At 41.4% G+C, this 24582-nt stretch overlaps 1 protein-coding gene across 3 annotated transcripts in view; it reads left to right on the forward strand.

Moving 5' to 3' along the window:
- The window catches only part of PDE6C (phosphodiesterase 6C), a 45147-nt gene that overhangs the window by 4872 nt on the left and 15693 nt on the right, over nucleotides 1-24582 (forward strand). For 2 of the 3 annotated variants that reach the window (XM_082222032.1, XM_082222033.1), the window contains exons 2-9: nucleotides 16071-16223; nucleotides 19896-19985; nucleotides 20210-20350; nucleotides 20878-20952; nucleotides 21040-21104; nucleotides 22250-22316; nucleotides 23569-23616; nucleotides 24123-24272. In XM_082222032.1, the coding sequence (XP_082078158.1) occupies nucleotides 16071-16223; nucleotides 19896-19985; nucleotides 20210-20350; nucleotides 20878-20952; nucleotides 21040-21104; nucleotides 22250-22316; nucleotides 23569-23616; nucleotides 24123-24272 (789 nt within the window). Of the gene's footprint in view, nucleotides 1-16070; nucleotides 16224-19895; nucleotides 19986-20209; nucleotides 20351-20708; nucleotides 20730-20877; nucleotides 20953-21039; nucleotides 21105-22249; nucleotides 22317-23568; nucleotides 23617-24122; nucleotides 24273-24582 lie in introns of those variants that run through there. The other variant, XM_082222034.1, reaches the window with a different exon arrangement.

Below are 24582 nucleotides of genomic sequence, written 5' to 3' on the forward strand. Positions count from 1 at the left end.
GCATCTTTAAAGAGCTGAACAAATAAGAAACATAGCTGCAGCAAGATAAAATCCATTCTGAGAACATTTTAAAGGACCCGAGAAAATATAAAGGTAGATAAAGACACAAAAGCAGGCAAACCCCCCTGAGGTAAATGTGAAGGGACAGCAGCATGATTGAAAAGGTCCTTTGCCCAATGGCTACCCATGTTACCTTAGAAGGCAGGCCACTGGAAGAAGCTGACATTATGTCAGGATTGAGCCACAGGAATTTCAAGTGAGACACAGAATTAATTAGATACAGGGTTTTTTTTCCAGCCAGAACTTTTGTCACTTCTCAGGTGGGTGCCTTGGCAGAGAGAACAAGAGAGAACAAGAGAGGTATTCATGGTGAGTTCCAGTACCTCTTTTTCTAGAAAAATAGCACTGCTTAGATGGTTTTTAAAGAAATGTATAAAAAGGAAATATCTACTTGAAATGACACCTTTAGGGTTAAATAATTATTCAGCCATTTAGTTGTTGTTTTTTAAAAAAGAAACATATTCATCATGTTGTGCTTAGAGCGGCTTACAGTGTCATTAAAATGCAAGGAGACCCATAAAATAGAAAAATGGTTACGTAAAACATTGTGTTTTATGGTATTTACAGGTGTGGAGAGCTCTTGTTCAGTGTCATAGCCAATCAGTTAGCCATACCCTTTCCCCGGATATTACATTCCATTCCCACTCTCCCGTTTTCAAAATAGTCTGTGGCCACTGAGCATGCCTAGTCTTCATTGGGCTGCTTTGGGGGATCCACCCTGCCCCCCACTTTTAGGTGGTTATATAATTATTTTCCTATTTCTGAAAACCTTGGGATTCTCCAGAGCCTCCTGGTTCCTCTATATTGTGCACGGATAGTGCTGTTTTGACTTCCTAGGGATAAACAATCAAGAGAATGAATTTGTTTTTAAGACTTGCTGTTGCCAGTTTTATCCTTTCACTTCATGTAAATCCAATACTGTAATATACTTTTGATAGGAGTCTCAAACCATTCTGGCTTTGTTTAATAAGCACAGAATTTCTAACCTTTTCTACTTTCTACCTGAAACTAGTGACTATTAGGCAGCGTTTCCTGGCACCGAAAACTGCACATCCCGTGTTTGCACCCACCATGCAGCTTTTAAGAGGCATGGGCTGCTTCCAGACAGGTGGCTCCTTGGGCTAATAAATCATTGCCCTTACTTTGCAAGCTGCAAGTGATTATATTATAGGGGATATTGCACTTTCCCCTGCATCTTCACCCTGCTATGTTCCATCCACACAAGTTAGCTTGAATAGCTAACTCTGGATAGGTTAGGCAAAGGTCCTATTTACCTGAGTGACCACTTGGAACATTCTGAGTGATCCTTAAAACACACACACAATTCTTTCATTAGCTCTAAGTGGTTATTCATTTAAGAGTGGTCTCCCATTACTACTCATATGTTTCTTCTTCAAACAGTTTAATGTTTCTGGTGGATCATAAAGGTTGATTGGAAATGTTTAATGTGGGGCACTGCTGTAATGCTGGTGACTGGAAAGGTTTTTTTAGTGAGCTTTATGGGGCTGAATGCCTGGGCCTCCTTCTAATTCTTGGAATAGCCACACTGGTTTCCTGGTGAGGTGATAGCCTGGGCAATGGGCCATTAAGGAAACAAAGGAAGGGGTTCTGTGTGATACGGCAAACAGGTGGGATACGGCAAACTAAAAAGATAGAGAGTTGAAAGTTTGGATTGAGGTGAGCTAGAAGCTGTAACATAAACTGTGGGTTGGGAAGCAGGCAGAGAGAGCCATGATTGATTTCTGTTTGAATACAAGACTGCAGTTACAGGGGGAAGCGAGACCCTCTTAGGGTGTTAATGCTGTGACATCCTCTATTGTAGGCACAGGTTGTATATAAGTGCAGTGCTTTTTTTCTGGGGGCGATGCAGGGGTATGCATGCCCCTAAACATTTTGTGAATCTTTGTACTTTTGTCCATTTGCTGTATTTATTTTCCCCAATTTGAACTATAAAATGGTGATTTTCTTGAGTCAAAATGAGAGTACCCCTAAACATTTTTTAAAGAAAAAAAGCACTGTATATGTGTAAATAAACCATATATCATAAAGACAACACAGTCTCTGTTGTAGCTCATTCTGAAGGAAATCTCACACTGCTTGGAGACTGCTATGCAACAATAGCTTTCATTTAAGCAGTATTTTGCTAATATTTTAATATTAGTAAATAATATTTAAATAAAATATTCAAATATATATAGAAAGAAAAGCATTTTAGCACGAATTAAAAGATGGGTTTAAAATAAAAAAAGAGCCGGGCTATAGAATTGTGACCACTGCAAAGATTAAGGTGAATAGGTTTACTTGCCCGATATGTCAAGACCACTTTCTACCTTAAACTAATGACTAATGACCTCTTCAAAAAGACAGAAGGGTAGCACTAAAGGCATGTATATCTGTGAAGATTGTGCTAATCTGCTCAAAAACATTGGACTTCCTCTGGTAAGAAAAAAATATGGAAGAAACACTGGGGAAACATAGGTTTACAAAGAGCTGATAGCAGAGTGTGGACCTCCAGGAAAATGCAAGTGAACAAGGTGTGGAGATTCTATACCAAACATCTAGAATGGAAGCTTTGATAGACCCATGTCAAGATGAAGGCAGGAACTCTAACGGAAAACAAAATATCAATAGAATTTGCCAAGTGGGTTGAAATATCCATTTTTAAAAACTGGAGATACGGTACTCCTTTCTTGGTGTTCATTTATCCTGAGATTATCTCCCTAAAACTTGGACAGTTACCAGTAAATGTGAGGAAGCACCTTGCCCTGACTAATGGTTCAGAGGGTTAAAGGAGAGGGGAAGATCTAGACCTTCATCAGTTAGCTTAGAAACAGCATCTGTTCCCTTCCCCCAACAGGGATTAGTAAGAGAGAGAGAGCGCTGTTGATCACAGGAGCTAATAGTGTTTAATCCTGGATTTAATAGTATCAGGCAAGAAGAAAGCAACCATGCCCACTGACCTAACAAATGGTTAGTCAAATGGGACAAATGAGTTGTTCAATTAGTTGTATTTCATTTCTACTGGAATAGTCCTTGGCTGCAGTTAATGTTATCCTAGTACCTTCACACCAGGACTATTGAAAGAATACAGGTTGTTTAGTACCATTTAAATACAGTAGTACCTCAGGTTAAGTACTTAATTCGTTCCGGAGGTCTGTTCTTAACCTGAAGCACCACTTTAGCTAATGTGGCCTCCCGCTGCTGCTGGAGCACGATTTCTGTTCTCCTTCTGAAGCAAAGTTCTTAACCCGAGGTAATATTTCTGGGTTAGCAGAGTCTGTAACCTGAAGCATATGTAACCTGAAGCGTATGTAACCCAAGGTACCACTGTACAAGTATCTTCTAGCTGGTGATAGCATGCAAATATACAGACATTATATTAATCTGCAAGCAGCTACTCAAGTAATGGGACCTCAATGGAAGATTGTGGTATGCTTTCTCAAAATATGTACAGTTTTTGTAATATCTAGTTAGAAATAAAGAAAAAAAGAAAGGAAAAGAAGCATGAATTTGTCCATGAATGTGGATACCTTCAATGCCTAGTAGGGATGGAAGGATCTGTCAATTTCAGTTCTCACTGTTTTTCATTTTTCCAATCTTAAATTCAGATCTCCACATTTCTGCAGCAGTCCTCTTGAAAATTCATCAACATTTTAGTGCAAATTTCTCCTCATAAACACTTTTCCTTTTTCAGTTTTGACTAATATACACATTTTTGCAAGCAATTCTTCCTAATATAATGCATTTTTTAGTCTTATTTTCACTAATGTATTCATTTTTATGCACACTTTCCCCTAATATATGTGTATATTCTTTGGTTGGAGAACTGCACAGCAAATTCTAGATAAGTGTGAATTTTGAAAGATGCCTGTGCTTTGGTTCTCATATTGTTTCAGAAAGTGCAAAATTGACAGATTCGCCTTTAACTGCAAACTGAATCAAATTCCTCCCCCATCCCTAATGCCTAGTTGTTGTTGTTGTTTTTTAAATCTGCCCCAATATATCCTGTCTTCCTTTCAGGTTTCAGCCTCAATAGGAAGTCATGAGAAGTTATTATATCTGCATATATTTAAACAAATTAATATAATAAGTGTTAAAGAGCCTTTTCTCTCTGTCTCCTTCTGGAGATGCCAATCCTGACCTATACTTCAGTCAAGGAGAAATGAAGTAAGGAAGTTGTATATATACATACCAGGAATGCTTCTCTGTATTAATGCATATTCTGTTATGCAGTTAACAATATGTGGGTTAGTATTTTTCATCTTTAGACTTTTAATCAAGACCTTTTAAAATTAGTTTATTCTGAATTTTGTTAGAATCTGTTGCTTGATAATGGTCTGGTTTGTTTGATAATGATAAGCCAGCTGCAAAACATAAGTCTCCCTGGCTGGCTTGGAAAGAGAAGTTGCCAGGGTAATAGTGGGTGATGCTGTAAGCGGAAAGGCTAGCAGTTGTTTTTGCAAGTGGTTCTGGGAGGGTAAAAGTGGGCAGAGCGCCATGCTGAGGAGAACAAGCTATAACAACGAGGCCCAGGCAGCATAGCTGATACCTCTGCTTGTAGGTTCAAGCTTGTTGCGCTTAGGAGAGCAATAAAGGACTTTCTTGTGAAGTGAAAGCTGGGAACTCTCTCCATCTAGAGTCTAGACTCAGTTTGTAAATATGAGTATATAAACCATATTTCATAAAAACACCACAGCCTCTGCTGTGCCTAATTGTCCAAAAGGAAATACAGCCCTTTGTAAGCCCTGGGAACTCCCTGGAATTTTGTCATCGCTTGGCAGAGATTGGGGGTGGCGTGTAACAATGTATATACCGTATTTCACCACATACTGGTTGCCACTGCGTAATAGTCCCTCCCCCCATTTTCAGACCCCGAAAAATGTCCCAGAGCATTCCCCGCATAATAGTTGCAGGGGTAAGCTGCAGCTCATGCTGCAGGATACCCCAGCCAAGAAGGGGAAGCAGCAGGTGAGCAACCACCTCCACTGCCTGCCTGTGGCCCCTTCCTCCATCTGGTAATTCACTGCATAATGGTCACACTCACCTTTTCGGAAAGGTAAAATTGGCACAAAAAACGCTACCATTACGCAGTGAAATATGGTAAATCCAGTGAAATTAGTATAGTAGTACCTGAAAGACCACCTGCCTCAGAACAAACCTGTAAGATAATTCAGATTATCTGAGGAAATTCTACTCATGGCACCATACACTTCAGAGTATCGCACGGTGATGACCTAAATACAGATTTTATGCTGCTGCCCCTGTCATACCTTGGAAGCAGCAACCATTGTCTCAGACATCTTGTAAAGACTTATATTTGTCTCAGACATCTTGTAAAGCCCTATGTTTTATTTGCCTTTTTATACTGCTGTTTAACTGATTTTAGATTGTATTTTTCTTTTAATGATGCATATATTTAAAATATTGCAAACCACTTGGAGATTTTTAAAAAATATTAAGTGATTTATAAATTCTTTTAGATACCTAAGTCAATGATGTGGCTTAGAGATCGGCACTTCCATTCCAGCTTTTGGCCGCTGGGGAGAGAAAGGCTTGTTGCTTCCCTATTTATCACAGTAATACAGTGGAGGTCTATCTGATGCAGAAGGGTGAAACATAAGCTGATCTTCGGCACCTAGAAGGCTAAGATTAAGAGAACCGTGTTGGGAAGGGAGTTTCCAGTGAACAAGGTCAGGATTGGTAAGCTTAGTGAAGGAGGAGGGATTTATGCCTGCTCCAATATTAGAGCAACTGCATCATCTCGAAAACCAAAGAGCAGATGTGGTGTCAGCCCTTGGCATATGACAGCTGTTGGATCCCACCCTGCCTCCTTCCCTCATGGTGAGCACCACCTGTCAGGTCTCCCCTGATGATGCTACCACTAATCCTCCATTGGCTGGATTTTACTACATAAGACACTATGGGACATTGCATTTTGGGAAATTTTAAATGGTAGCCACTCAACGACGACTAGTGCCAAGCAACTGATTGGCTCCCATTGGAAGTGTGCCAGCTTGACTGCCAAGGTCTGCTGTCGTGCTGCTGTCATGAGGCCTCAGCGGAGTGCTTAAGAGTGGCACTATGCCACTATGCCATTGGTAGCCATAACTATGCTGCAGGCCTGCTCAAACCTGGTGCTGGCCTTGCCTGTGATCAACATAATGGAGGAGTGTTTCTAGGACTTAGGTGAAACTGTGAAGCTTCCTTGTTGCTTTGCTACTGGATGTCACTCCGTATAGTTAAAGCTATGGTTTTCCCAGTAGTGATGTATGGAAGTGAGAGCTGGACCATAAAGAAGGCTGATTGCAGAAGAATTGATGCTTTTGAATTATGGTGCTGGAGGAGACTCTTGAGAGTCCCATGAAGATCAAACCGATCCATTCTGAAGGAAATCAGCCCTGAGTGCTCACTGGAAGGACAGATCCTGAAGCTGAGGCTCCAATACTTTGGCCACCTCATGAGAAGAGAAGACTCCCTGGAAAAGAGCCTGATGTTGGGAAAGATTGAGGGCACAAGGAGAAAGGGACAACAGAGGACGAGATGGTTGGACAGTGTTCTCGAAGCTACGAACATGAGTCTGACCAAACTGCAGGAGGCAGTGGAAGACAGGAGTGCCTGGCGTGCTCTGGTCCATGGGTCACGAAAAGTCGGACACGACTAAATGACTAGACAACAACAATTGGATGTTGCATGCTTTGTAATCTTCTTGCATTTATAGTACTGAAATGTGATTTTTTTTGGTGGGGGGGAGGGACTATGTTTTTATATTTGCTATTGTTTTGCCAGTGACTGATTTAGGGCAGCGCAACCAGTTTTGCCACACTGGGCCGAGGCTAAGGGGTGCTGCAGAGCACTGCAACTATGAAGTAGTGAATTGAGCAGAAGAGAAGGCATGGTGGGTCCTTGCACAGGGTGCCCCTGAAAATATGGAAGACCAAGGTCCACCCCTGGTTTTGCTATGTTATTATGAAAATGTTTTTGCAGTGTTTGTTTGAAATGTATTCCTGTTTTCTTCATTGTAAGCTGCTTTGAGCATGATTTGTTTTTGTGGAAAAGTGACATACAAATCAAGTGAATGAATGAATGAATGAATGAATGAATGAATGAAAATAATGTAGTGGTAGGATCCCATGATCTGCAAACCTGCTGTGAGATCAAGGAGATGATCCAAATCTCTGATGTTGGACCAATAATAATAAAACTGATTTATTTGTACAGTATTCCTCAAATTCCTGATAGCTGAGATGAGGAGTGGTTCTGTATGCATATGTTCTCTAGGTTTAAACTAAATCACACCACTTGCATTCGGCCAAAACGAATTACTTTTAGAGTAAAAAATACCCACTATCTCTGACAATCCTTGTCCCTATGTTTCTGCATCAGTCACTGATTCCTGGTTGAAAGCAGACAAGCACGGAACAGTAATATGCAGAGATGCAAAGCAAAGTCTCAGGGCAAGGTAATTTTGTTCAGTCTGCTGTGGTCACAGAAGTTGTGAAGGCAATCAGAATTCCCTGGTAGAGTCTGATCTAAAGGGAGCTAGGCTGCTACCGTCAACAACATCACCAAGAAATATCATGTCTATAAAAATTTAGAGCATTCAAAGAACTTTGCATTCAGTATCAGGATGAAAAGAGACATTCTAAGTGTGGTGGAAGTATGTACCGTATTTTTTGCACCATAACACTCACTTTTTTCCTCCTAAAAAGTAAGGGGAAATGTCTGTGCGTGTTATGGAGGGAATGCCTACGGGTGGCATGCCTACGGATTTTCCTCCTCTAAAAACTACGTGCGTGTTATGGTCGGGTGCGTGTTATAGAGCGAAAAATACGGTAGTTTGAGCAGTTTCTGCCCTAAAAACAAATGCCTCAGAATGCAATAAATGAGTACAGTAGTTTGTGTAAGGCCACCTAGTGAGTAAATGGCAGAAGTGAGACTGGAACTCTCTAGATCAGTCATGATTACATAGCTGTCAGCCATGTGACCTCCATCGTCACTATTTGGGTCATGTGATTGTTTCATTATAAACATGTCCCTGCTTTATCACAAGTATTGCATTTACTTCAACACTATTCAGCAGCTTCTTAGTGTCAAATCACATAGCTTCTAAATTAGATCACTGCAGTTCCTTGTATAGGAAAGGGTTTTTTTAATGTTTAATGTTTTATTATGTTTTTATGTATGTTGGAAGCTGCCCAAAGTGGCTGGGGCAACATGTGGGGTTTAAATAGTAAAATTATCATTATGGAATGGAACGTCCCTATTTTCATTGGAGAAATGTTGGAGGGTATGTTATACATGGAGCTGCCTTTGAAGACTGTTCAGAAACAGCAGCTGGTACAGAAGTTAGAAATCAGATTGCTTAGTGGGACAGGATGGCTTGAACATGTAACACAAACCTTGGCATGACTACACTGGCTACCAGTTAATTTACTTGCTCAATTCAAAGTGTTGGGTTTTTTACATATAAAGCCTGATTTTTATTTTTATTTACTCTCCTATCCTCTTCCCTCCCTATTCCTTTCCCCTTGTGTGTTATGTTTTGTTTTTGTTTAGATTGCCTGCCTGCCGGTAGGGATTGTTTTGATTGTATGTTCTTTTGAATATATTTTTGGATGAGCGCTTTAGGTGGGTTTTTTATTGCTTTTTAGTATTTGGTTTACTTCTGTTTCATTTTAATATTTCTTGTGATTTTGTATCTTGTAAGTTGCTTTAATATGCTTCAGTGTAAAAAGCAACAGAATCATTTAGGGTGGCTTGCAATGACAACCCAATAGCTGGAGCATTGTGAGGTTGGCATGGGTTTTGCATCCCCACAGATGCCACTCACTGAAATGCTTGTTGCTTATACCGTGCTAAATATCAGTTCAGGAGTTGTGTTGCAGGCTGTTGCAATTAATTAAAAATCATAGAATCATAGAATCATAGAATCATAGAATCATAGAGTTGGAAGAGACCACAAGGGCCATCGAGTCCAACCCCCTGCCAAGCAGGAAACACCATCAGAGCACTCCTGACATATGGTTGTCAAGCCTCTGCTTAAAGACCTCCAAAGTAGGAGACTCCACCACACTCCTTGGCAGCAAATTCCACTGTCGAACAGCTCTTACTGTCAGGAAGTTCTTCCTCATGTTTAGGTGGAATCTTCTTTCTTGTAGTTTGGATCCATTGCTCCGTGTCCGCTTCTCTGGAGCAGCAGAAAACAACCTTTCTCCCTCCTCTATGTGACATCCTTTTATATATTTGAACATGGCTATCATATCACCCCTTAACCTCCTCTTCTCCAGGCTAAACATGCCCAGCTCCCTTAGCCGTTCCTCATAAGGCATCGTTTCCAGGCCTTTGACCATTTTGGTTGCCCTCCTCTGGACACGTTCCAGTTTGTCAGTGTCCTTCTTGAATTGTGGTGCCCAGAACTGGACACAGTACTCCAGGTGTGGTCTGACCAGAGCAGAATACAGTGGCACTATTACTTCCCTTGATCTAGATGCTATACTCCTATTGATGCAGCCCAGAATTGCATTGGCTTTTTTAGCTGCCGCGTCACACTGTTGGCTCATGTCAAGTTTGTGGTCAACCAAGACTCCTAGATCCTTTTCACATGTACTGCTCTCAAGCCAGGTGTCACCCATCTTGTATTTGTGCCTCTCATTTTTTTTTGCCCAAGTGCAATACTTTACATTTCTCCCTGTTAAAATTCATCTTGTTTGTTTTTGCCCAGTTCTCTAATCTGTCAAGGTCGTTTTGAAGTGTGATCCTGTCCTCTGGGGTGTTAGCCACCCCTCCCAGTTTCGTGTCATCTGCAAATTTGATCAGGATGCCCTTGAGTCCATCATCCAAGTCGTTGATAAAGATGTTGAATAAGACCGGGCCCAAGACAGAACCCTGTGGCACCCCACTAGTCACTCTTCTCCAGGATGAAGAGGAACCATTCTCTTCTCCAGGATGAAGAGGAACCATTGATGAGCACCCTTTGGGTTCGGGCAGTCAGCGCAGTGTTTTTCCCCTGTTTATTTTTTACTCCAAATGTTGACACTATATACATGGAATGAGGGTGCTTCCTGACACAAGTTTCCAAGCAACAGTTGTGCAATACCAAGCCCATAAGTGAAACCAAAAGTATGTCAAAAAGGATATGGATGTTTTTATCTTGGGGGTGGTAGCTTTTACTTCTGACTTTGTGCTAAGGCTGTTTGTGATGCTTATGCTGGTTTTGCTAGTCTGTGTGGGGATTACCTGCTTCCTCATAGCTCAGTTGGTTAGAGTGAGGCGCTGATAATGCCAAGGGTGCAAGTTTGATCCCTGTAAAGCACAGCTGCATATTCCTGCATTGCAGGGGGTTCAGCTAGAATAGCTAGATCATGTTGCACATAGAATCAGAGTACATACCATCTTCAAAGTCATTTTGCCAAGCAGAGGATGGTGGCTTTACTAAAGCAGGCAAGGCTACAGTTGTTGGTCAGAATTGCTAAAGAAAATACGTTGGAATTGCATGTCATGTGACAGGGACATTGTTTACATGTTTCATTAATGTTGCATAAAGGTAATGCAAGAACTTGTGCCCACTATGGGCAAAAGTCAGGTTACAAAGACTAGTCCATAATATGCACAGCTGCAGGATTCCATGGAATGTTTTGCTTTAGGAATTTTTCCAGACAATCTGCTTGTTGAGCATTTATCCTGATTTGTTTCAGGGATATTAGATGACACTGGTTAATTCATGAGCATTCACTCTGAGAGGCTAGATGACGTTGCATCAAAGCAATCTTATCCCACACTTTCCCCATTTCTTTCCTTATAGCAAAAAGGGGGATGTGTGTGTTTGGTGCAAAAGCCCCAAATCAATTTTAATTGTGGATCCTAATTTTTTCTGTAGGTGATTGAATCCCACCCAAGAACAGCAATTCTGGAAGCCTGCTAGCTGTTCATGCTTCAGCCAAGAAATAAACTATGTAAAATATGCAGAGCATTAGCAAGGCATTTAGTGCTGAAGCCTTGTCAAACTGTTTGTGTTGGCGGTGCTCTTCCAAATATATTGTTTATAGTATTGTAGGAAGCAAAGAGATATCCCTCTCCTTCTATGTTCCTGTATAGTCTGTTAGTTAATGATGTTAGTTAATGATTAAGTTAATGATGAAGAAAAAAAGGTTTTCTTAATGGAGCAGTAGACTTGTCTTTATCCAAAACACAATATAAATGATGTGTAATGTAACACTTAATTGCAGAATGGGAGCTGAAAAGACTAGTTTGTTCAGGTTGAGTTTGGTCAGAGAACAGGAAAATAGCATGGTTTTCTAGAGCTAAAAGACAGAAACAGTTTTGGGGAAATCTCCCGAGGTTTTGCCATTTTACTCTTGAGAACTCATGCTAGTTTGAACCAAGCAGCACATGCTGTGTCCTTATTTACTTTTCATCCTCTCGTCCTTGGTGTCAGGAAATAAACAACCACTTCAGAAACAAATGCATATCTTATGCTAACTTTTCACTGGAAGAATGCTAGATTAGAGGGATCTTTAGTCTCATAAGGGTTTTCTACACTTTTGAAGCTGTACAAAACTTCCCAGATCCCCTCTGGTTACATATGTCACACAAGCAGTAATTAGGTCTCTACAGATTTCTGCCAAAAGCCATCAGAAGAAGCCATTTTGCTCTTACTGTCAGGTTTCACATAAGATATACTTGGAATTGCAGATGAGGCTACCAGCATTAAGTGTATCAAGCATACAGTGTAATCCTATACATGTCTACTTAGATGCAAGTCCAACTTAGTTTAATGGGGCTTTTAGCATTATCATCATTATTATTATTATTCAAACATGTTGGCTTAAAATGTATTTGATCACTAGAATAAAGTGTTTTCTTATGGCAATTGTTCCATCAGCACAAGCATTTCGACTTGTCCCTCTCCTCTCCCTGTAAGCTGTTCCGGGGTTCTCCTGATTCTCCTAGAGTCTATTGCAGGCATAGGCAAACTCAGCCCTCCAGATGTTTTGGGACTGCAACTCCCATCATCCCTAGCTAACAGGACCACTTGTCAGGGATGATGGGAGTTGTAGTCCGAAAACATCTGGAGGGCCGGTTTTGCCTATGCCTGGTCTATTGGGTGACGGGGGGGGGGGGGGGAGAGAGAGAGAGAGAAGGGAAAGCCTCATTGTACCTAGTGGGACTTGTTAGTTGAATCTGGCCTCATGAGTTCAAACAGAACTGATTCACTCTTCTGTGTCATGGTTATTTTATGTGTTATATCACAGAATTAATTATTAACTTCCTTTGTTTGCTGATGAAGCAATTTATTATGCAAACAATGGCAAACTGAAAATAAGGTACACATAACTCCTACTAAGGGATGCAGGTGGCGCTGTGGGTTAAACCACAGAGCCTAGGACTTGCCGATCAGAAGGTCAGCGGTTTGAATCCCTGCGATGGGGTGAGCTCCCGTTGCTCGGTCCCTGCTCCTGCCAACCTAGCATTTCGAAAGCATGAAGTGCAAGTAGATAAATAGGTACCGCTCCGGCGGGAAGGTAAACAGCGTTTCCGTGCGCTGCTCTGGTTCGCCAGAAGCAGCTTAGTCATGCTGGTCACATGACGCTGTATGCCAGCTCCCTTGGCCAATAAAATGAGATGAGCGTCGCAACCCCAGAGTCGGTCACGACTGGACCTAATGGTCAGGGGTCCCTTTACCTTTACCTTTTTACGCCCACAGTCATTCTTGACTTATTGCAAGTTCCAGGGCTGCTTAAATCTGGTAGTTTCTACATGTGACCTGTGTGAGGTAGGAGATGATTGGTTTAATGGGTGCCGAAGTCACAGAAACTCTGATGGCTCCCAAATGCATGGGAGAGCAGTAATGATGCTGTATACAGTTCCTAGGCATTTGGTGTTCTCTCCTAGATAATAGGCTAATCTCTCTGCACCTTCCTACCAAGTCATCTTTGCAAAGTTTCTCTCCTTGGGATGGAAGGATCTGTTCATTTCAGTACTCTCTGTTTCATATTTTCCCTGTCTTAAATTCAGTTCTCCACATTTTGCAGCAATTTGTGGTTATTATTTTTTTAAGGCCTTGTGAAAATTCACCAGCATTTCAGTGCAAATTTCTCTTGATAAACACATTTTTATTAGCAGTTTGGACTAGTATGCACATTTTTGCAGGCAATTACCCCTAATATAATGCATCTTTGTATGTTATTTTCATAAATGTCCATTTTTATGCACACATTTCCAAAATATATGCATTTCTGTAAACGTTTGGTTGGGGGACTACATCACAACAGTTGAATGAATGCAAATATGGAAGGATAGCTATGTTTTGGAGAGTGCAAATTTGTCAGATTTGGCTTAAAACACTTATGGAATTTGATTTCTCCTCTGCCCCTACTCTCTCCTCCACCTAGACACCAGTTTAGAAGGAGAAGGCAGCCAGACTTTCTTACATTTATATCCTGCTGTTCTTCCATCATGGAAACCAAGTTAGCATTCATGTGGTTTCCATCCAGACATGGACAAGATCCAGACCTGCTTAGCTTCAGTAAGATAGTGGCCTCCTGTGCCTTCAGACCATGCCATGGAAGAGATCTTATCCAGGCTAATCATTGCAGGGTAGGAATTAAAGTAATATACAGCCTGTTAGAGGGCAAAACATTGATTGCTATTTTGAATGCAGGATCCTCTAGAGCTCCATAACGGGGCAACTGAAATTAAAAAACAACAACTCTTAGTTGGCTATTTTAGAAAGCAACATTCACAGAATTTCATTAAACTGTCCAAATTGTTGAGAAAACTGATCAACAACTGATGAAAGGATTTTCACTCTGAAATGTAAGTACAAATTGTTTGTACTAAGGAGCTTGCTGACACAAAGATGCTATACTGTACCAGAAATCTAAATGAACACCCTCTGCTGACACACCCTCTCTCCTGTGGAGCGAGAAGTGTATTATTACTATTATTATTTTAACATTTATACTGTTTTATATAAGTAAGTGATTTACATAAAACACCATAAGATCATTTTTAAAAGAAAAGAAAAAATATAAACACAACACTATAACCAAAATTACATAGCAATAGATCTGTAAAAACAGAAAATCTATCAATAAAACATTCAATTAAATATATATGAATAACAGAACAGTGAGATGAATCTTATGAGCCAGGGAAAGCCTGCTTAAACAGATGGCTTTAAAGGAGGTATTTCAAGCCTGCCACTATTTCTGCTTCACAAACAGCACATGGAAGGGTATGGCAATAATGTCAATGGACCGAAGGCATTGTGAAAATTCAGGGCACAGTTCCAACATGGCAAGGCTTTAAAGCAGAGCTTTCCCAACTTTTCATGTCGGTGACACACTTTTTAGACATGCATCATTTCACAACACAGTAATTCAGTTTTATTAGCAAACCGAACGCGGGGAAAGTTTGTGCAACATGCCTACAGACTGCAGCCGACATACTATCGTGTTGCAACACAAAGTTTGGAAAGCTCTGCTTTAAAGGATGTCAGGGAAAAAATGCATGGCTGTTTTTGGCTCATGCTCTCTGTATGCCTGCCTGCTATTGCTGTCCATGAGCCCCATCTAGAAGATTGTAGCCATTACCTTTTCCTCTGCTGTTAAGAGCTTATTGATTGTATCTTGAATTTTATTTAAATAAGTTTCTTTACCCACTTTAATGAACACTCGGTCTCCTCTAGGTCAGGTAGCAGTTACTGACCAAAATCTTGACCCTACATGGCAAACCTTCCAGTAACTTTATTGTGATCAAAATTAATTTTAGTTAGTAATATCCAACTAAGTCATACTCAGAACATGCCCTCTGTATGAAAAAGAAATGGATTCATTCGTGTTCTAATGCACATAATTTCTGGGTAAATACTATCATTTTCAGCATCCTATCCTATTTAAAATGTGCCATATCATGGATACTTTGAGATTTGTGCATTGCAAGGGTATGGAGCCGATGACCCTCAGGGTGCTCTACAATTCTATGATTCTATAATATTTGTGTTGCAAAACCTATAGAGATGGAATGTAGATCATTTCACATCATTCTGCTTCTCATGAGAACATGCATATTTTTCTGCAGCAAGAGAACATTTCTGCAATATCTCCATTATGTTGAATGAGAAGCTATCTGTGTTTGTATGGATTGTCTGGTTCATTTAATTGACTCTTCCTGGGATCGTTTATTTCAGAGCCATTAATTCAACAAGTTTTAGTGTAACTGATGTCTGTTGCTGTTTCGGTTATTTCCCAGATACTCATTGTTCTGGGCGATTTCAGCATCCATGCCGAGGGTACTTTGTCAGTATGATTTTATGGCAGGAATAGCCAACGTGGTAATTTCCAAATGTTGTTGGGACTACAGCTCCTATCAGCATGGCCAACGATCAGAAATTATGGGAAAGTGGTCCAACAACATATTGAAGACCTTCCTCTTGAGCCAATTGAGTTCTAGAACTTTTCTAAAGGTGTCACTGTTCAATATGATAGTTACTCTGGCTGAGTTCTCCATTCCGAAAGAATAAATGTGAAACCAAGCACAATGAAGATTGTATAAGGTAAAGGTAAAGGGACCCCTGAACATTAGATGCAGTCGTGATTGACTCTGGGGTTGTGGCGCTCATCTCGCTTTATTGGCTGAGGGAGCCGGCGTTTGTCTGCAGACAGCTTCTGGGTCATGTGGCCAGCATGACTAAGCCGCTTCTGGCGAACCAGAGCAGCACACAGAAACGCTGTTTACCTTCCCGCCTGAGCGGTACCAATTTATCTACTTGCACTTTGATGTGCTTTCGAACTGCTAGGTTGGCAGGAGCAGGGACTGAGCAACAGGAGCTCACCCCGTCGCGGGGATTTGAACTGCCAACCTTCTGATCAGCAAGTCCTAGGCTCTGTGGTTTAAGCCACATTGCCACCCACGTCCCAAAGATTGTATAGTCCTTTGCAAATCAAAAGTGACAAATGAATTGCTGATAATATTTGAACGGGCTAATGAACTGGTCCCATTTGTTTCAGAATAATCATTTCTCCGACTTTGTGGATAAACAAACCGGCTATACAACCGTCAACATGCTTGCAGCTCCAATAGTGTCTGGGAAAGAGGTTCTCGCTGTGTTCATGGTTCTTAACAAGCAAAATGCCTCTGAATTCTCTAAAGAAGACGAAGATGTAAGTACTGACATGAAGAATGCTGTGGTCCGTAGAGCAACAAGAAGTAACAAGTTGGGTTCACTGAGTGGCCTGAGCATAGCTGTCAACTTTTCCCTTTTCTTGCGAGGAATCCTATTCGGAGTAAGGGAATTTCCCTTTAAAAAAAGGGAAACGTTGACAGCTATGGGCCTGAGGTCACCTGACAAATGTAGCATTCTACTGTATTTTCTAAATGGATGCTACATCTGACATGAGAAAGGGCAATATCCAGAAATCAGTAGCAAAACATGTCAACCTCCCAGGACACTCTGCTGCTGACTTTAAAGTAGCAATTATTTAACAAAGGAATTTCTACAGACAGCTTCAGTAGGAAACAGCTGAATTACAGTTTGTGAGCCAGTGTGAAGTAATGGTTAGAGCAGGCATAGGCAAACTCGGCCCTCCAGATGTTTTGAGACTACAGTTCCCATCATCCCTGACCACTGGTCCTGTTAGCTAGGGATGATGGGCATTGTAGTCCCAAAACCTCTGGAGGGCCGAGTTTGCCTGTGCCTGGAGTCTTGGAACATGACCTGAGAGACCAGCATTTGAATCCCAACTCAGTCATGAAGCTCACTGGGTGACCTTGGGCCAGTCATCATCTCTTAGCCTAACTTACCTCACAGGGTTGTTGTGAGGATGAAATGGGGAGGAGAACCTTGGCAGATAAAGGTGGCATAGAAATGTAATAAAATAAATAAAGAGAAAACAAATCCAGAAATTCAATTCTATCCCTTGTGGACAGAACTGGGATAATGGGTTTTTATCCCACTACAGGTGTTAATTAACTTTCCAGTGCCAGGTATTTGCATTACCAGCAATACTGTTCTGTGAATAGTCACTATAATGACTTAATGTCATTATAACTTTTTGTACTTGGTTGCGTTTAATTTCTCTCTGATCTCACTGGTTGTAATTCGCCTCTACAATTATGAATATTATATATATATATATATATATATATATATATATATATATATATATGCAGGTTTTGGTGTCTTCGGGTGTCTTCCCGTGTAAGAGTCGGGGTGTCTGTGCGACGTTTCGACGAGGTCTCACTCGTCATCTTCAGGCTGGTGCTAGCATCTTCAGGCTGGTGCTAGCATCTTCAGGCTGGTGTAGCATCTTCAGCACCAGCCTGAAGATGACGAGTGAGACCTCGTCGAAACGTCGCACAGACACCCCGACTCTTACACGGGAAGACACCCGAAGACACCAAAACCTGCATTCCTGTACCCGTGAAAATCTACGAAAGCAAATATATATATATATATATATATATATATATATATATATATACACACACACACATATGCAGGTTTTGGTGTCTTCGGGTGTCTTCCCGTGTAAGAGTCGGGGTGTCTGTGCGACGTTTCGACGAGGTCTCACTCGTCATCTTCAGGCTGGTGCTTTCGGCTTCTTGTTACTGGAACAGAGCAGAATCTGGTGTTTGAGTTCCTATAAATACTGTTGAGGGGTGTGGTGTATAGCCTCCAACGTTCTGGGCAGAGAGGAAGTTCCTAGATTAGTGTGCCTCTTCTTCTTTTGTTCCTTAATTACTTGAGGGATATCTTGAGTGATTTCATGAGTGATATTCTGAATACCACTGGGTGGGTCATTAAGTGTAGATTAGTTGCTAAAGCTTTTGTGTCTTGACCTCTTGAGCTTGTGAAGAGTTTTTCTGAGAAGATGGCTGTGCTGCATTTAGTTGTGCTCTGGCTTGGCTTCGTGTATAGGGGCGAGCTGTGGTTTTGTGCCTTGTGCCAGCCAGATCTGTGTAGGGATTGCAGGGGGGTGCAGCATCCGGAGGTGCCACTATAGTTTGGCTACTGGATGGAGTCTGTAATATGTCTGTGGAGAGGGTCTGGGTTTGGGTCTGGTGTGGTTGATTGGTGACGGCGTTCTGTGTGCCTCTGGTTCTGGTGTCGGTTTTTGTGGGGAGGGCTAATTTCCAGATGTCTGGCAGGCGGGACGTGTCGTCACGCTTGTTCATGTTGTGAGGGTGTTTCTCTATCTCGATGGCTTCCATGATTATTCTCTTGTGGTGATGTTCCATGTTAAAGAGCAATTTGGAATCTGCAAAATTAATTTCGTGTCCTGTTTCTTTCATGTGTTGGAAAAGAGAGGAAGTTTTTTCTTCTTTTTTGACGGCATTCTTGTGTCTTGCGATACGTGCATTTATTCGTCTGTTATACATTGGACAAACAAACAGACGAATAAATGCACGTATCGCAGAACACAAGAATGCCGTCAAAAAAGAAGAAAAAACTTCCTCTCTTTTCCAACACATGAAAGAAACAGGACACGAAATTAATTTTGCAGATTCCAAATTGCTCTTTAACATGGAACATCACCACAAGAGAATAATCATGGAAGCCATCGAGATAGAGAAACACCCTCACAACATGAACAAGCGTGACGACACGTCCCGCCTGCCAGACATCTGGAAATTAGCCCTCCCCACAAAAACCGACACCAGAACCAGAGGCACACAGAACGCCGTCACCAATCAACCACACCAGACCCAAACCCAGACCCTCTCCACAGACATATTACAGACTCCATCCAGTAGCCAAACTATAGTGGCACCTCCGGATGCTGCACCCCCCTGCAATCCCTACACAGATCTGGCTGGCACAAGGCACAAAACCACAGCTCGCCCCTATACACGAAGCCAAGCCAGAGCACAACTAAATGCAGCACAGCCATCTTCTCAGAAAAACTCTTCACAAGCTCAAGAGGTCAAGACACAAAAGCTTTAGCAACTAATCTACACTTAATGACCCACCCAGTGGTATTCAGAATATCACTCATGAAATCACTCAAGATATCCCTCAAGTAATTAAGGAACAAAAGAAGAAGAGGCACACTAATCTAGGAACTTCCTCTCTGCCCAGAACGTTGGAGGCTATACACCACACCCCTCAACAGTATTTATAGGAACTCAAACACCAGATTCTGCTCTGTTCCAGTAACAAGAAGCCGAAAGCACCAGCCTGAAGATGACGAGTGAGACCTCGTCGAAACGTCGCACAGACACCCCGACTCTTACACGGGAAGACACCCGAAGACACCAAAACCTGCATTCCTGTACCCGTGAAAATCTACGAAAGCAAATATACACACATATATATATACAGTCAACGCAGATTAAAACCTGATGCATCGGATAATCTTGTGATCAACACTTATGCCACAGTAAATTTGATTGTTTTTAAAGTGCCACAAGAACCTCTCCAGTTTTTGCTACAACTAACTCACTGGAAATTATAGCATTGTTGGAACTTATGCATGTCGACTCAGAAGTAAGTCCCACTGAGTTCAGTGGGGTTTATTTCCAGCTAAGGGGATATAGGATTTCAGCCTTAGTGGGTAAAGATATGGACAGGAGAAAGTTAGGAGCCTTGTGTAAGCTGTTTGCCTTTCCAAGGAAGAGTGCGGTGCAAGTAAAAAACCCCACACCATTATGAGCCACAATCCCACCAAAGCGCTGTGAAGGCCCATTGACTTCAGTAGCAGTAAGACATATTTGTGCTTAAGTATGTCATTGAAATAAATGGAACTTGAAGCACTTGACTTTGTTTGGATCATGCCCATGATAATTGCTACTCTCTCTCTCTCTCTCTCTCTCTCTCTCTCTTTCCTTTGCAGCTATTTAACAAATACATTAATTTCCTTGCACTTGCTGTAAAGCAGTATCACATGGCATACTTGTACAATATTGAATCCAGAAAAAGTCAGGTAAAGTATTACATCTTACTTAATTAAATGTGAAGTCAGTGAAAGTCCCGTTACTTATATTTCTCGCTGCTGCTTATGCTTTCATAATGTGCCCCAAAATGCAAAAGTATGTACTGATTATGACACATTTCCTCATGATTTGCCAGTGTTGTCGTTTACGCTTCAGCCTGCATCAGTCAGAGTTTTAAATGTTTCCTCATTTTCTCTCTCTCTCTCTTAAATAGATGCTTTTGTGGTCTGCCAACAAAGTATTTGAAGAACTTACAGATATTGAGCGACAGTTTCACAAAGCACTGTACACCATTCGAATATACTTAAACTGTGAAAGATATTCTGTTGGTCTGCTGGACATGACCAAAGAGAAGGTCACTACTATTTCTTATAACTAGCTAATTAACCTAACTAAACTTTTACAAAAGACTAATGAGGTGGTGCCAGAGAAGAGGCATCTTACCCCCCACTTGTCACACTCGTCTTTACTTGAAGGAAAGGCACATACAAATTGTAACTGAATCATCATTAAAATATAGCTGTGGTCTTAAGCATGCTTACTTGAAAGTTAACTCTGTCAGAAATCAATAGGAGTTACTACTTCAGCTAAAATATGTTTTGGATGGGTGCATTATTTCTCTTTCATAAATGTGGAACAAGCATGCCCCTCCTCGAAATGCCTTTTGTTTCCCTCTCCCCACTTCCCAATTGTTGCTGCTGCCGCTACAGGAAGGCTACATGATCTTGTGTATGGTGAGTCTACTTAAATCGAATCCACTTCAGCAGGATTCAAGCAGCCTAACTGGCCACAAGATCAGAGATGAACTCTTGTCCCCCCTCCCCCAATCATTGGTGCCATTTTTCAGGGACATTTTGCTCATTCATATGTTACTATTCCCAGGAATTCTATGATGAATGGCCAATTAAACTGGGAGAAGCAGAGCCTTACAAAGGACCGAAAACACCCGATGGCCGAGTGAGTACAGTTCTTTCATCTCTCCAAATCACAGCCTTCTGGATACTATTGACAGATTCTAACATTTCTTCCTCCCCTTGCATTTAGGAAGTCAACTTTTATAAGATTATTGATTACATCTTACATGGAAAAGAAGAAATCAAAGTCATTCCGTGAGTGTTTCCTGCCAGTTTGTTAGATAGTGATTAGTAGAGTGTGTTTGGAACAGGCCCAGATTGCGTGGGTGGGGGGGAGCACGAGGGGGGAATTGCTCTGGGTGGCAGGCTAGTGGGGTGGCAAAACAGCATCCCACCATAGCTTGGTTTTCCTATTTAGAAGAGGCTGGTGGGCCATAGCCTGCCATGCTGTGTTGTCCTGTTGCCAATGTGGTGTGGCTGTCTATGGCCCACCATGGTGTTCCATCCTTCATTTGCAAGTCAGAGTAGTCTCTGTAGCAAAGAAGACTGTCAGTGAGGCTTTGCATGGTGGATGGAAGTGGAGAGAGACGAGGCAAAAGGAGAGGTATCTACTGCTGCTACTGCTCTGGGGAAATAGTAAGGATGTTGATGATGGTGATGATAATAATAATTATATTTATACCCTGCCCTTCTGGCTGGGTTTCCCCAGCCACTCTGGGCGGCTTACAGTACATATAAAAACATGGACACTGCTTTGCTTTGCTCTGCTCTGTTACCTTTTGCTCTTCCTTCCTTCTCCCCCAGGCTCCAGAATTTAGCAAATGGCTTCCTCTGGTGACTTACGCTTCACTAAGCCCTTATGCAACATCCACTTGAGGAAGGGAGGGAAGTGGGCAGAGGCTAGGGGTCCAGCCAGAGTCCAAGATGTTTCTTCCTTTCAGTGCCTGCTTTTGCCCTAAGATCTGGGGAGGGGGATTGAGGTGAGGGCAGCTGTGGGCACCATGCAATACCTTTCTGGTGTTTCTGTTTAAATGAAACAAGGCACCTTTTCTCTCTCTTTGACACTGACCACAAGAGCAGCTTCTCTCTTGGTGATAAGGGTAGAGGGGTGGGACAGACAGACCAGAATACACAGAGGATGTAATTATTTGAGACAAACCTGAGAACAAGAATATGTGAGGGGGCGCTTTCCACATATTTTTATTAATGCCAATCTTGCTCCCAAACGCTCGGATTCATTACCCACAACATTTTTTTTTAAAAAAACCCTCTAAAGCCCACCCACCCACACCAACACCACAGTCTTAAGAGCTTAATGGGTCTCACTGGTCACCTTTCAGTTTGTAGATCTGGTACTGGGTTTGGAAGTGCTCAATTTTATCTCATTCTCTTCTTTAAAGATCACCTCCTCCAGATCACTGGTGTCTTGCTAGCGGATTGCCAACTTACGTTGCTGAAAATGGATTTGTAAGTTTCAGGGTTTTTTTTTATACAGCTCCATATGTATAGGTGTATTTTGTTTTAATCTTTATATCAGTATGTTTCACAATAATCAAACCTTTATTGCATTAGCATACAGCCATAGCAAAATAAGACAATACAAAAATGCTAGAGACAAGCAACCAAGCAAAATTCAAGGCGATATTGCTGGCGTAATGACATTTAAATTACCCTAAGACAATAATCCAAAGATTTAGTTGCCAGCGCCAGAAAACTAATATGCGGATATATATAAAGCATAAAATGGCCCCAGAATAAGCTCGGCACATTGAGTTAAAAAAAAGAAAAGAAAAAAAGAATGTAATAAAAAGAATTAAAACAGGTGCAGGTCTAGGACACACTGCCCTGTCAGAGTAGCCCTGAGTTTCAGAGCCTGCACTATGAAGATTGCCACCCCACGTGAAATATTTGGGGATTTGCTTCCACAAGAAGCGATTTCAAACAGTCTTCCTTAGATGTAATGGTGGACGGGATCAAGAGGAGGAGCTTAGATCTTATTGGCTCATAAATAGGGCAGTAGAAAAAGAAATGTATGAAGTCCTCTACTTCATTCATTGTGCATGGACATAGACGCTGAGTAATAGGGGTCTTAGAGTAAACCCCCTGCAGGAAGGCCGTGGGTATAGAATGGAAACGGGCCATAGTAAACGCTCTTCTCAAATTGGGCTCCGTCAGTTCTATCAAGTAGTTGGCAAGTGATCTTACCACTTTCACTTTAGGGAGCCACATGGAGAGGCGGGCTGTGGTGGACTGTGCCCGGTCCATGGCCTCGTCTCTTGTAAGAATCCAGGCCCGGATTTTATGTTGGTCCCAAGATGACAGCGTGTCTAGATCTGGGAGGGAGTAGCGAGCAGTAATAGTCTCCATGGCCTTGGACCATTTGTTGCTATGAGAACAAATAATCTAAATATATGTGTAAGGGCTCCTCCCAGTGACCTCCTTATTTGGCATTCATCCGGATTTCCTTGCACAAATTTCACCCAAAGTTTAGATTATATCTGGTATTTATTTTAGGTTTACTTTACCCAGGATCAGTGTATGTGAAGAAGTCTGTAGCCATAACAGCAGGAGCCCCCACTCTGTAGAAGCATCATCTAGAAGTGCCCCCAAGAAGATACAAGCAAAAATACTCTACTTGGCCTGTCTCCTGTAACAGCTGACATCTGACATTTAAATGACACGGCTTCTTTTCATTGTATTTCTCTCCCTCTCTCTCTAGATTTGTAATATGATGAATGCACCAGCAGATGAATACTTCACTTTTCAGGTAGTGTCTTTTCGTTTATTGCATTAACAAGTAAATAATGCTAAGATAATACATCAGCACTAGAGATGGATGAGACAATTCTTGGTCTGCTTTTTCAAGTGAATTGACCTAATTTGCCAGTCTTAGATTATATGTGGGTTGGAATGTAGCAACCAATCAGATCTAAAACATGTATCTTATGTGTTTATAATTGCCCAGAAGAAATAGTATTTTAAGGTAAAATGCATTGAATAGCACAGTAAAAAGTGTGGCATTTACATTTATTGATTGATTAAATTTATATCTTCTGCCCAAAGGAGTCCAGAGTAGCAAGTAATAAAAACATCTCAATGTCAATCTTCTCTCTCTGTGTGTGTGTTTAATTTGCAAAAAACAGGGCACCCGACATGCAAAACTGACAGGGGATGAAAGTTGACTGATCTATCCATCCATCGTGTTCACACAGGCATTATAGTGCTTTAATACGTGTGTGGTAATGTAATTTCTTTTCTTTTTCTCTTCTGCAGAAAGAAGCTTTCGATGAGACAGGGTGGATTATTAAAAATGTCTTATCTTTACCTATTGTCAACAAGAAGGAAGAAATTGTCGGTGTAGCTACATTTTACAACAGGAAAGATGGCAAACCCTTTGACGAGCATGATGAACAGCTTACTGAAGTATGCTCCAAGTTGCTTGACATTGTCAGGCTACAATCAGACACTGGAGGGAGGGTGTTTTACCATAATTGGAAATTTAAAAGCAAAATACTAACATCTTACACGACACTTCAGTATCTTGGGAAAGTAGTTGGTATGTATACAACCTATCCTGAGCATCTAATATATTGTCATAGTAAGTGTGAGGACTTGGATGTCACTGTTGCTTTTATCAACAGAAATTTCCTATAAAAAGTAATAATTTTCTATAAAAGATAATGCCAATGGGTTTGATCCACCAAAGTAGTGGATAAATAACTTGTTCACTAAT

The sequence above is a fragment of the Podarcis vaucheri genome (assembly GCF_965113315.1).
Source record: "Podarcis vaucheri genome assembly, chromosome: 5".
NCBI classification, from domain to species: Eukaryota; Metazoa; Chordata; class Lepidosauria; order Squamata; family Lacertidae; genus Podarcis; species Podarcis vaucheri.